We start from the raw sequence: 13517 nt of genomic DNA, 5'->3' as shown, positions 1-13517 counted from the left end.
CCATGCAAATTGTGGGAAAATATTGTAAAATATTATAAAAGAAATAACATAGGTCAAATATTTAAATACAAAGCAACTGTATATCAAAATATGTTAAGAAAAACAACTCGTTTTCGATAAAAAACTATACAAATTCTTATTTTAAAATTCAAAAATTCATAGAATGTGAATCTTTGTTTGTGATACCTATAAGAACCTACCATTTGTTTACATTACAACAGTTGCTGTAAAAAACAGTTAGGTTTTGATAAAAAAAAACCAACAATACAATATTGAAGTACAATTTACACAACAAATGAATTTACAAAAATTCCTTGTAATAAGCTATAATTATAAAACATTTTTAGTTCAGGAAATCGTAATACATTTACTGTATGTCTCACTCTTATGTTTAACGTCCGTTATTTCCACCGATCGGGGCTTAGACGTTTTAGTTTGGCATTTTTGGGCTTATACCTGGCAAGAACAAACAAAAAATATTTGTCATATTTTTATGTAACTGTACTAAATCGGTATTACCTTAGGTGGTCCTGATAAATGTTTAAATTTGTATTTAATACTTATTATAAACAACGAACATAATACTACCACTTTTTCTAAAACATCTTGAAACAATAAACAAAAAATTACAAATAAAATCTTTACTGATTTAAGAAATGGGGAGAAATGTATTCCCCTAAACAGTGATTTAAAACTTAGTTGGACCAGGTTATTATATTGTGTGTTGTTGTCACTAATCACAGTAGTATTGCCCATAAAAACCAAAACAAGTAATCCGAAATATCACAACTCCCATTTGTTTTTTAGAATCAATTATTATTTTTGTTTGCCCATTATTGGATACAACTATACAAGTTATGGGAATTGTTCGAATATCAATAACTATTAATATAAAAATTGCTTTTTTCTTAAAGTAAATCTATACAACTATTATAGCATTTTTCCAAAAGCTAAAAAAGTGTCATATTATTTAATTTTAGTTATTTTAAAGAAATATCCGTTATTTACTTAATTATATGAAAAAGTGATATTCTTCTATTCTTTAAAAAACAAACATCGTACTATGTTTCAAAAGAAATATTGTATTAACTTGTTTTGTAATTGCTCAAATTATAAACATAAAAGATGTTAACATATAAATCAAGACATAAGGATTTAAATTCCTCTTTTATCAAGATTTTGCAAAAGAATTTCATTGATACATTCATTTGTTTTATTGTGTACATTCTTTTGCTATCCAAATTTTTGAATTTTAATTTCTCTTTATTTATTCTGTTTTAAGATTTTAAGATTAAGATCAAAATGTGAATAACAAGTTATGGGAATAAAGATGGTACTTGGTAGAGATCGGGTTTTGACAGCTATGTGCTGTTTGTATTAATACTAACAAGTAACACAAACCATTTTACTATAACTTTAAATATATTTGCGTTTAATTCCAACAGAAATTGGTATTCTAATACTAAACATTACTTATCTTTAAAGTTGTTTTGAAAAACATAATACTATGTATAATAAAAAACTTGTCTGAATCTACTTTGTTACAACAATATTCCAATATTCTTATTATTTTTTTTTTCTTCCAAATATTGTACTGTAAAGTTTTATGAGTCATTAAGTAAAAGAATACATAAAGTCTAAATTCTTAACACTTTTTTATTTAAATATATACTTTAGCATTCGAATAATGTAGAGTTGGCTAGTAAAAAAAAAAAAGATACGGCAATAAAACTGTTGAACATTTAAGGTTAAATTTTAAATATTAGCTTTTATAATTGTGTAAAAAATACCCATTCTTAAATTAAAAAAATTTATTATGTGTTATTAAAAACATTTATACTTAATCAAAGAGTTGATTGATATTTGTAAGCGATATAAATGTGATATTTTATATCTTGACTTGTGTAAAATAATAATAAAGTATAAATTCAATGCTTAAATTTTTTGTATCGAATAATATGCAGAGATCTCCGCAGTATGGTACTTATTATTTATTTCTTCTATTTCTCATTTATTCGTTATAAATACTAATACATATGTACTACTTAATTGGTTACTACTACTTATTATACTAAAGGTATTTTTATTAAATTTAATTAAGGTTCTACTTATAAGTGTTATTATTCAAATTTTACATTGATAATAAAAACCAAGAGACAACGTCGCGGAAATCGGAATGGACTGATAGTGATAAAATATAATAATGGCCGTAATAATATCAAAGAATAAAAAATGGAGAAGGGTCACTTCCAATGTAAGCAAAAGACCTATTTAGTATTATGTGTTATATCTATACACATCTAAAAATGATAATGTATAGATATAACATTATAATGGTGTAGTCTGTATGATAAGTATCTTAACCGTGTTAATTTTTATCAATGCCTAGGGCTCGATAATATTAATGTAATTAATATTTGATAATTTTCATATAATTATTTAATCCACGGAAATTTTTAGACATAACTCAGAAAATATGGGAATTCCCCTTCTTATGTTATGAATATTAAATTATTGATATGAAATATTGCTGGTATAAATAGGTACAATGAAAACGAGTGGATATAACTCCTAGTACACGACTAATACGTTATAAGTGGAGAATCCCTATAACTAATACTACCATTTAAACTCAAAATAATTTTATGTTTTTACAATTATTTTAAAATAGCAAAAATATTAAAACATATTAATATTGTTTTTCCTCTGAGTAGATGTCGCTACACATACGGAGATTCGTTAGTGTATAATCAGTAACTTTATTTACTTATTTGACTATTTCACAACGACTGTTGTAATGTAAACAAATGCCTGTTGGTATAATAATGAAAAAACAAGTTGTTTTCATATTTTGTTTTGTCTCAATTCTTTGGTGTTGCCGTAGCAGTGTAAATAGATAAAAAATAACTACGAGTGTTGGTTGTTCCAAGATTTAAAATTTTACACATTAAGACATGTATAGTTTTTGTTTTTGATGAAACAAATTATCATACCAATTTATTTAAAATAGCTATCACATAACATATTAATATTATTAAAGTTACTAAACATTTTGAGTGGTCGATAACTAGTTTCGAATAACTATGTTTAAAGACATAAGAGCTTCAAAGTTAAAATGGGAGGGGAAGGGTGGTTGGCCCTGCCCTAAACTTGAAACTCCAATAACTTCAAAAATAGTCATCCGAAACTGGTTATTGACCAGTCAACAATTTTAGTACATTATTTTCAATTTAAAAAGTTAATCAAATATATACGTAACCCTTTTATTTGCTATCAAAAAAACTAAGTTGGGAGGGGGGTAAAAACAAAAAAAATTTTGAAAAATTGAGATCATATTGTATAACAACAATATGAAAAAAAATATTTTGATTTCTTATTAAACCCTATGAGATACTGATAGGTTCATGCTAAAAGAATCACCCTGTATACATTCACATTTGTACCAGCACCAATTCCCGAAAATTTTTCATAGTTGAACATTTTTTTTCAGTTAATAAGCCGTTGTAATAAAACAATTATTGGAAAATAAGTAATTACAATGTTATTTCAATAAAAATCTTGATGAACTGTGCGGCACATGTTATTCTTAAGTAAAAAATCTGAAAAAGTTAGGGCATTTTTTTCGACATTTCAAAACCTATTCTATACTTCACCACCCAGAATCGAAATAAATTAACGACCACCCTAATGTATAAACATATTTTTTTTCTTTATTAAACTTGTTTTATGAATAAAACTACTCTTCTGTTAAAATATTTAAACATTTTAATTTACGTTTCTAATATTTTACTATTAATAAAAGTATAGTAATATTCCAAAATAAAAAACAAAAAATATTCTTAATCATCAATTGCGACTCCGTACATTTTTACCTGCTAAAAACATAATTTCAAAAAAAAAAAAAATTCTAATTTTGTGCAAGGGTAAATTTTGTATAGAACTCAATTGTATAGCCTAAACCTTCTTGGCTAAAATCACTAAATAAAATGTCTCAAAACCGTTTTTGATGATAATATACACATATACGTACATAAAAGAAATATTCTAAAGAAAATAAGGTCTTGAACATTAAATAATATAAGTCATTCAATATTATTAGGACTAAATTAGAAAAATAAGTATCTATAATAAATGTTAAATAATCAAAATATAAGAAGTATAAAAATTTGAAGCTACGGGAATATAGATGGTTGCTTAATATATTTTCATGTTGTTAAATAACCGCGCAATTTAAAACCACACGAATTGTGAGAAAATGTCGTACCTATTCAATTTTAGAAAAAGTATTGTTTCAAAATGCCTTTTAAGTGTAACACGTAAAATATTAATAATTAGACGTATCAGGGCATCTGCTACAATTATTAAAACACCAGGATTCTACCGTGCAAGAAATAAAGTAGGTCAAACATTTAAAGACAAAAACAACTGCAAAACAAACATGTTAAGAAAAACACCTAGTTTTCGATAAAAAAATAAATATTAAAACCATACAAATTGTTTTTGTAATATACGAAGATTCTTATAATATTCAAAGTTTGTACTACCTATACGAACTTACCATTTGTTTACATTACAGTACTCGCCGTGAAAAACAGCTAGGTTTTGAAAAAAAACAATAATGAAATATTGGATTTTCAAGTTTTATTAAAGTATGCAGATTTCAGATACATTTTACTTCATTAATGGTTTTACAAAAAAATCATTAAAACTAAGTTATGTTTATAAAACAAGTATGATATAGGGAAAAGTAAATATATGTCATATATTTATGGTGGTCCTGATAAATGTTTAAATTTGTATTTAATACTTATTATAAACAACGAACATAATACTACCACTTTTTCTGAAACATCTTGAAATAATAAACAAAAAATTACAAATAAAATCTTTACTGATTTAAGAAATGGGGAGAAATGTATTCCCACAAACGGTGATTTAAAATTTAACCAGTTATTATATTGTGTGTTGTAGTCACTAATCACAGTAATATAATCCATAAAAACCAAAACAAGAAATCCAAATTATTCAAAAAATGAAAATAATAAATATGGGCATTATGTGGCGCAGAGGACACTGCAGCAGTCAGGCGAATTAGCTGTGTCCGTAAGATAGGAGTTATTTTGAAATTGATCTTATCACTTAAACAATGTTATTGCTTAAAGATTTGTAGCCCACAGGCAGCCTTAACTCAATATGCCCCTACCCTAATGCGCTACATTAGATAAATTATTAAATACCTAATATTTTATGTTTTAGTCAAAAATACAAAAACACAAAGCTAAAATATCACAGTTTGAAATATATTCTATGTGACTGTCCATATCAAATATTTGTCGACCAAGTAGACAATATTCATGAAGTTTCGCATAAATCTGTACAAATTTAGGAGTGAAACAACATTGTCATGATACTAAATAACAGCTGAAATATAAAAGTAAATACTTAAACTTAATTTGAGCTTAATAGATTGATACCTACTTCAATTATATCTCCTGACATGTTTTTAAAATGAGTATTACACAAAGTGACAAAATATAGTGTGTCTAAATGCTATAATTAACAAGTCATGGAAGAAGCTAATATGTACAATTCTAGTATCATATGAATAACAGTATTAATTGTGTTTTTAAACTATTCTATCATCTATACAACTATTATAGTGTTTTTCCAAAAGCTAAAAAAGTGTCATATTATTTAACTTTAGTTAGGTAAATTATAAATAAAAAAGATGTTTACATATAAATCGAGACATAAGGAATGAAATTCCTCTTTTATCAAATTTTTGCATATGAAATACATTTGTTTTATTGTGTACATTTTTTTGCTATCCAAATTTTTAAATTTTAGTATAACCTAATTTATTCTGTTATAAGATTTCAACTGCGCTTTCCTAATTTTTGTAACAGTTCACTATTTAATCATTTTTCTGCAGTAACGGGCAGACTTCAGTATCTACTTTTTTACTAGTAAAATGTATGGTTGTGTTTGTTTATATTCTCCTATGTTTTTTAGATATTAAAATTTGTATTATTGTAAATAAAGCACTTTTTTATGAATTAAAAGGAACCTTATTTATTCATTAAAATGAATGCAAAATCAGAAAACTACAAAACAATTGCATCAATATAACAAATACTGATTTTGCAATATAAGTATATTGTAGAGTATTTAAGTATAGTATTAGTGATTTTAAACCATTCATGATTCTCGGTGCCAATATGATAATCTGATCAAAATGTGTACAACAAGTTACGGGAATAAAGATGGTAACTCGTAGAGATCAGGTTTTGACATAAATGTATATTATTTTTCTACAAAGAAAAATTTGTAAATAGTTTATTTACTTTTAATTTTCATACATTAAATGTGTATATTCTGTAATACAAGTATTAATTTCACTTGGTCAGATGGATATACAAATTCAAAAATAGACTGAGTCAAGTTAGCAAACATTAAACACGCCCAAATTATTAAATGTACGTATCTGAGTGGACACCATTTAATTAATCTAATTAAAATTAAATTGGTTTTCCTAACTAGTTAAAAAAAATGTATTATCCCCATATAAATTTGATTCTATTTTTTTCTCTTGGGTAACAAATAGTCGAGTCTGGTAATTTTAATATTGGGTTTTCGGTAATCGTACTCACAAATTGTTTTGTAAGGTTTAGTATTTAGTACACAAATATAATATTATACTCTACTTGGTAATATGATTCGGAATTATGTAAATATGTTGTTTATAACGAAAAATGAATAACATTCCTTATGTTAACAAATTCGCATAAACAATTCTGCACAATACGACTAGTTATTGTTGTTTCGGTCGGCAATATGTAAGCCATTTGATCAGTCGTAAAAAAACTATTGAAGCAGTCAGTATAACTACGAGTATCATTGCAACTATAAAAGTAAGTAATATATGAAATTATTTTTTATATTTACAGGGTTTATATATTTTCTACATGTAAAATGTTACGAAATAATCATTTTAAAAACACTTACACACTATTTAAATGATATTTTTAAAATTATCCGAATACACTTTTAAAAAAAGATATTTGATTAATTTGTTATTAAGATAATTATTTAGATATCTTTTAATAGAATTATGCAAAACTCTGGTTATAACTACGCATAGCATAGACCGTATCAAATCGTATATTTGAAAGTAATTTTACCCTAGTAAGCCAGTACAGTGGGACTGAGGCATAATGGGATCAAAGCAATAGGGACGGAGAGGTCACAGTTATACAGTAATTAGTTTTGATAAGAGTAGTAAAACCACTTTCAAATAAACGCTATAAACGATTTAAATGCTTTGATGTCAATTGTTAACGTAGTCGTTATTTAAAAATACAAAAATTAATTATAGCTTCCTGCTGCTTTGTTTATGTTAATTGTTTTCATTCATACCACACATATTGTTAAAAAACATCTACATATTATAATATTTTTTAACACTATATGTTGCTGGTCTAATACAAGTGATGTTTATTTTTGTGATATTTTATTGTGTTTAGAATTGATATTAATTATTTTTTAGTATTGTGGTGTAAGACTTTCAGCACTTTAGTTGTGTACCATTTAATTATACTTTTATGATGATATTTTAGCTCTTCAGTCAGAACAAGTGTTTTGTACTAACTGAAAATTATCACCAGATATTTTTGGGTACTCACATTATTATTATTATTAATATTATTTAAGTACTTCAAAAATAGATATCCAAAACTTGTTGTCGACTATTCAAAATTAATTAGTACATTATTCTCAATTTAAAAAGTTTTTTTAAAAACATGCTTTTCTAAGAAATAGTAAAAGAGTGAGCTAAAAAGTAAAAAATAATTTTAATACAACAATTTACCAACCAGTTGTAGCGCATTTTATAAAATATCAGTTACTTTAACAACAACCGACAATTAACTACAATTTTAAATAATGTGAAATTTTTTTAACCTTTGAGTAAAATAAAAAATGGGAACTCTATTCAACTTAGTCCCTAATAATTTTATCAGTTAAAATGTTAATGTTTTATATTGTAAGTATTTTTGTAATTCAAATTTGGTTTAATATAAGTGTGTGACATATACATTTTACATCACTTATTGAATTTGGACTTTGATGAGGGCCCATGCTTATCTTTTTAGTCAAAATATAAAGATGTTTAACATTATTTAAAATTGTAATTAATTTTCCGCTGTTTTCAAAGGAACTGACATTTTAAAAAAAATGTGAACCAATTGATTGGTAAATTGGCCTTATAATAAAATTATTTTTTAATTTTTAGTTCACCTTTTTACTATTTTTTAGAAAAGCATGTTTTAATAAAAGTTTTTTATTTATTTTATTATTTACTTTTTAGTAATACTTAAGGTACTTAATAATTATTGTTGAAAATAGTTTTGTAAAAAATAGTATAAATTTGTCAATAATTGTTTTTTTAATATTTTCTGTAATCGTAACTTATGGTTAATTGATCTTTTCATCAATATAAGAAAACCGTGACTTTTTACCTGAATGTGTATAACAACAGAAGTTTAAACAACATTTCAAAGCAATGTAAATAAGTAAACATAATGCAATAGAAATAATCCCGCTTGGAGTTAAAACATGTACATAGAGAATTCTGCAATAAATGTTTAGATTTTATTGTAAGTATACCTCCGTCTAACATAACATGTTTTAATTTGCATTATAATTTACAGTCGAAAATGAAAGTTTTCTTTGTTTTACTGCTCTGTCCATTTTTAATTGTTTTGGCAAGTACTAGTCAAACATATACTCCAAGAAGACCTACTCCAAGAACACCTACTCCAAGAACTCCTGACACACTTACTAAAGGTACTTAGGCTTAGGTTTAAAATAACTAAAAAACTTTAATATTCAAATTTTTTTCAGCAAATAGAAAAGATAGAAAGAGACTTAAATTTACAAGTCAGTACTTTTTTTGTTTACAAAATACATTTTTAAGTTTTAAGACATAATTTGTTACAGACCTACTCATTGACGAACATATTTTCAATGGTAAGACATACTAAAAATGATTAATACAATAATTTTAATGGTTTTGTTATACTTGCCATTTGCCTGACTATAAGGTGATGTATTTTTATGAACTATAATCTCAATGAAAAAATGTTTCCAAAATAGCCTTTGTGTATTGTATTTTTAAAAAATTGTTTTTACCGGAGTACTCCAGAAATGATCAGTAGTGGTGAAGTCGAGGTTTGATGAGGATAATAAGCTCAAATAATGCGAACTTTGTTGAGAATATTTCTTAAAAGAGTCTCCCACACGACTAATATGATTTCATTATAATTCAGTTTGTACAATATTATTGATGATCTAGAATAGATATTTTAGAATAATTGTGTATTTAAATTCAAACACGGTTTATCACTAGTTAAATGGGCCACGTTTAACCCAAAACGTATTCAGAATATTTTTATACATATTTTGTAGCATTAAAATATCATTTGATTTTTTTTAACTTAATCAATTTTTTATTTATTTCAGAAACCATCAGGAACAAAATAATACATTTTGTTGTTCAACAAGATGAAGAAATAATGAGTAATTATTATTTTAAAACCTAACCGATTAGGTTTGCTAGTAGAAGAAGTGTTTTAGAAGTGATACAATAATTGCAAAAATTTATCAATGCGAATTAATAAGTGACATAAATATTAAATTTAAATCACTCAATATTTATTTGTAAATTTAACTTCCTTATTAGTATTAAACGTGTATTTTATACCTTGACTTCTTTATTTAAATTGATAATGGAACATGAAATTAAGTCTAATATCGTTTAAAAATAATTCTTTTGTAATTATAATTTCAGAGAAATTGACTTTTATGTTTGCACTACCTGGTAATAATTGAAAATATTTCCATATACTTGTTGGTTATTCACCAGTACAAAATGTTTTCGTTTTAATTTCAGAAAAAGATATTAATGAGGACTTGGAATACCGTAATTCATATTTCATATTCATAATACATTATACATTACAAATGGCTTTTACATTATTTTTTTAATTAAAAAAAAAATCGTATGCATATTAATTTTGCCATAACAATAGTAGACATATATAAACAATTTATGGTTTAAATTATAGAGAAGGCATTGGAGTATGAACTGACACTAGAATTAAACAAAGAATTTGGTAATTATAAAATTTAACATGTTTTCTCAAACACTTTACAAAACTGATAGTTAAAATTTCAGGTAATTAAAAATAACTGTGATTCACATTCACTTTTACTTTAAAAAAAATTATAAAAAATATGTTTGATTCTTATGCGCAATACTTAATTTAATTTGTGAATACCAATTTTTCAATTTATTGTTCAACTAATAGTATGCATTTTAATAGAACGAATTTGGCACTTTTGTATCGAATTTTTGTACGAGTCTTAGCCGCCTATAGGTGTACTCTCGTTAATTAATCGTAAAGTTCACACTGAATAAACAAATGTACACAAAAAAATTAATTAAATAAAATGAAAATGAAAAAATAAATTAAATAATGGAAAATTCGTAAAACCTGATCAGCCGCCGCAACCATTAATAACCAGATAATATATCTACACGTTTTACACATAGGACTCTAGTACTTTTTCTTAATGAAATAACATTATAGCGTGGAGTGTTTGGGCAAGCTTAGTTTTTTTAACAATGGCCCCATAAATTTAATTTAGCATTATGGTTCCCCAAAACTACCACATTTTCTAAACATTTTCATCTAGGTTCCTACTACTTTTTTCTTAAAAATTGTTTTCTTAGCTCAGAGTGTAGCAAGAGTATAGGCAAGTTTAGCTTTGTTGTATTGTATTTTATTTTTAATATTTAACGTAATACAAAGAAATTAAATTTTGAAAAGGTTTTGGTGCTATGTGAGCTTTATACACTTATCGTCCGCTCCTAGCGCTGATCAATGTATATGAAACTTAGCATATGGGTCCCTGATACTGTAGCCGGCGGCGGCAGAGTGCGTTTTTGATAATTGTCGGTATGGCACGTATTCAGTAGCTGAAGTCAAAGCACACTTGTGGTGGCGGCGACAATGAAAACGTGTGTTTTATAGTACCCTGGTACTCATTATTAATATTCAATCACTAAATCTCTATATTCACGTTGGTGCCGTGAAATCGTCACACGATTTTTCCACCCAAATTTTGGAATGACTCACAGCCCAATATCATATCGATGTTACTTGTAATTTTCAACAAAATTGTGACGAATCATCTTTCATAAATAAACGATTAAGCTAATTAATTGGCCTAAGTAATCTCAGTTTTAAATTTACTATTATACGTAGATCTAATAAAATACTTAGTTTCAATAATCGTACAATTATTTATTGCATATGATGTTTTTGTTACAGGGTTTGATGCGGATAATGTTACATATCCTTGTAATTATACTTTATTCGGCAGTCGTAAATAGCACTTAAAATCTAGATGATCAATCGATTTTTACGTTAAGTCAATCTAAGTTTTCTAGTTATTTTAATAAAAAATAGTATCAGCTAGTATTCACTAGTCGAAATTTATGTGTGATATTTATATCAATTAGCATTTTAATTGTCAGTGAAAAATTATGCCAGTAATTTTAGTTACCGCACATCACCTTACTATAAAAAAATATCACAAAAAGTGTTTGAAATTAATTACCCTACTGTTGCTTAAAGTTTTTTACTTTATCTTCACTTTGATCACTGTTACTAGCTAGATTAATATATAGAATTTGTCATTAAACAATTGATTTTTTTAAGTAACATACAAGTCGAATAAATTATTATTTGGTTGAAAAATAATAGATTTTCGAATAACTATTTTTTTAAATAGACATTATGTGAACTTAAAACTCCAATAAAAACATATTTTAACGATTCGTTTGTTTGTTAATAGTCTGTTTTTCGAATAATGTAATTTTTAAATTTGAAATTTTGCCGTGTTAACTGAGGTTACAAAATTGCCACTAGAAAAACCCTTTACAAAATTATTTTTACTTTGTTTAACAAATTGATTGAATTTTTCAGTTGCTAGTCGTGGAGCAACTGAGAACGATCTTGGAATTGCTCGAAGAGATATGATGATGATAGCTTTAAAATTGTTTATAACCGATATTAGAGACAGTAAATAATAAACTAATAATACAATTAGTGGTTACAAGGAAAAAATGCATATTCATACCAACAAACATTACACAATTAAATTTTTTAGGATTTTTGGTTCCCCTAGATTTAAATTTCATGCTCTAATCCCTGCCTTTATATTCACCTTATATGACGTTTAGACTCTTAGATGGGTCCTTCTAAGTTCATTTATTCTAACTAATTACTTAGTTATTTATTAATTAGAGGTGGACGTTTAAGAAAAATTGAGTGCCAAGTGTGTAAGTTAGTGTAATAGAGGAAATGTATGTACGGGCAAGTACAAGAGTGAAGACTGTGTGTAGAGAAATGGAAGATTTTAGTGTGAGAGTAGTTGTGCATCCAGGTATAGCGTTGAGTCCTTACTTGTTCTATTTAATAATGGACGAGATTACGAAAGATATACAGGGGAGGTGCCTCGGGGTATGTAGTTTACAGATGACGTAGTGTTAGTGGGGGAAGTCTGGAAGAAGTGGCTGAGAGACTTAAAAAGAAAGGACTGAGGATTAGAAGGAGTAAAACAGTGACAACAGTGTTTAGTTTTGGAGAATGTTAAAGGGTAAGACAAGTAATGCAGTTGGGTGATGATAAAGTGTGTAAGGTTGATAGGTTTAGGAAGAAAAAGTTAATAATTATTAATTTATTAATAAGTAATTTTATTGTTCTTTCTCCTGTAAAATTTACATTTTGTGTCTGAATACACATTTTCTCTTGGGTGGGGATATAAAATTAGCCTTAATTTTAGTTTGGCTAACTTTTGTAAACTTTTTTTTCAGAACATAGGACCAACCCTATAGATTTTACACACACATGTCGAATCATAGGATTGTTCTGGAGTATGAGATTTCCAGATGAATACACAACAAATGCTTATGTTGTAGGCGAAGTTTGTGTTATACGTCATAAAGAGGACATAAAAATCTCATGTGCATTCTATGAGGGCGATATATGTTTTGTAAACAACGAAAACCACGATTTGACAGGGGGAAGCATAATCCCTTGTTTAAATTAAATAATTTTTATTCTCCCACGTTTATTTTAATAAATTATACATTTTTTCTGTTCATATTTTTAAATGTTTTTGGATGCCACATTTATATAAAAACTGTCAAATAATTTACTGTACTATGTACTAAGAAGTTTTTGTTCGCTATTATAAACAATATTATTACTTTTAATCATAATATGTATTGGCTTAATATACAGGCTGTTTATTTCCTTTGTCGAGACCACTTCTCCTCCTCTATTCATCCCATCTGTCGAAATTGCTCACCATTATTTAATCTTAGTAAGTTTAAGTCCTTATATTTTTTTTCAAATTAACCCATTTTGTCACTGCTTGCACATTCGTAA

The 13517-nt window shown here is 26.4% G+C and overlaps 1 protein-coding gene and 1 long non-coding RNA gene across 2 annotated transcripts in view; both read left to right on the top strand.

Annotated features, from left to right (window-relative positions):
- LOC126835705 (uncharacterized) overlaps nucleotides 1-10189 on the top strand; it is a 43129-nt gene extending 32940 nt beyond the window's left edge. The window contains exons 6-8 of the mRNA XM_050568466.1: nucleotides 9848-9877; nucleotides 9950-9979; nucleotides 10125-10189. Coding sequence (XP_050424423.1) covers nucleotides 9848-9877; nucleotides 9950-9979; nucleotides 10125-10189 — 125 coding nt within the window. The remainder of the gene's footprint in view (nucleotides 1-9847; nucleotides 9878-9949; nucleotides 9980-10124) is intronic.
- Nucleotides 10190-11392: 1203 nt separating this feature from the next.
- LOC126833311 (uncharacterized) lies at nucleotides 11393-13048 on the top strand. Its single transcript, XR_007684933.1, has 3 exons — nucleotides 11393-11423; nucleotides 12051-12146; nucleotides 12941-13048. It is a non-coding gene; the product is annotated as an uncharacterized LOC126833311 (long non-coding RNA).
- The last annotated feature ends 469 nt before the right edge of the window (nucleotides 13049-13517 follow it).

This window comes from Adelges cooleyi, unplaced genomic scaffold (assembly GCF_023614345.1).
Source record: "Adelges cooleyi isolate 19-005CV unplaced genomic scaffold, UGA_ACOO_1.1 ACOO_flye_CR_arks_rails_tigmint_CR_PRNA_1, whole genome shotgun sequence".
Taxonomy (NCBI): Eukaryota; Metazoa; Arthropoda; class Insecta; order Hemiptera; family Adelgidae; genus Adelges; species Adelges cooleyi.
The sequence above is the reverse complement of the archived record's forward strand: the minus strand, read 5'-3'. Positions and strand labels throughout refer to the sequence as shown.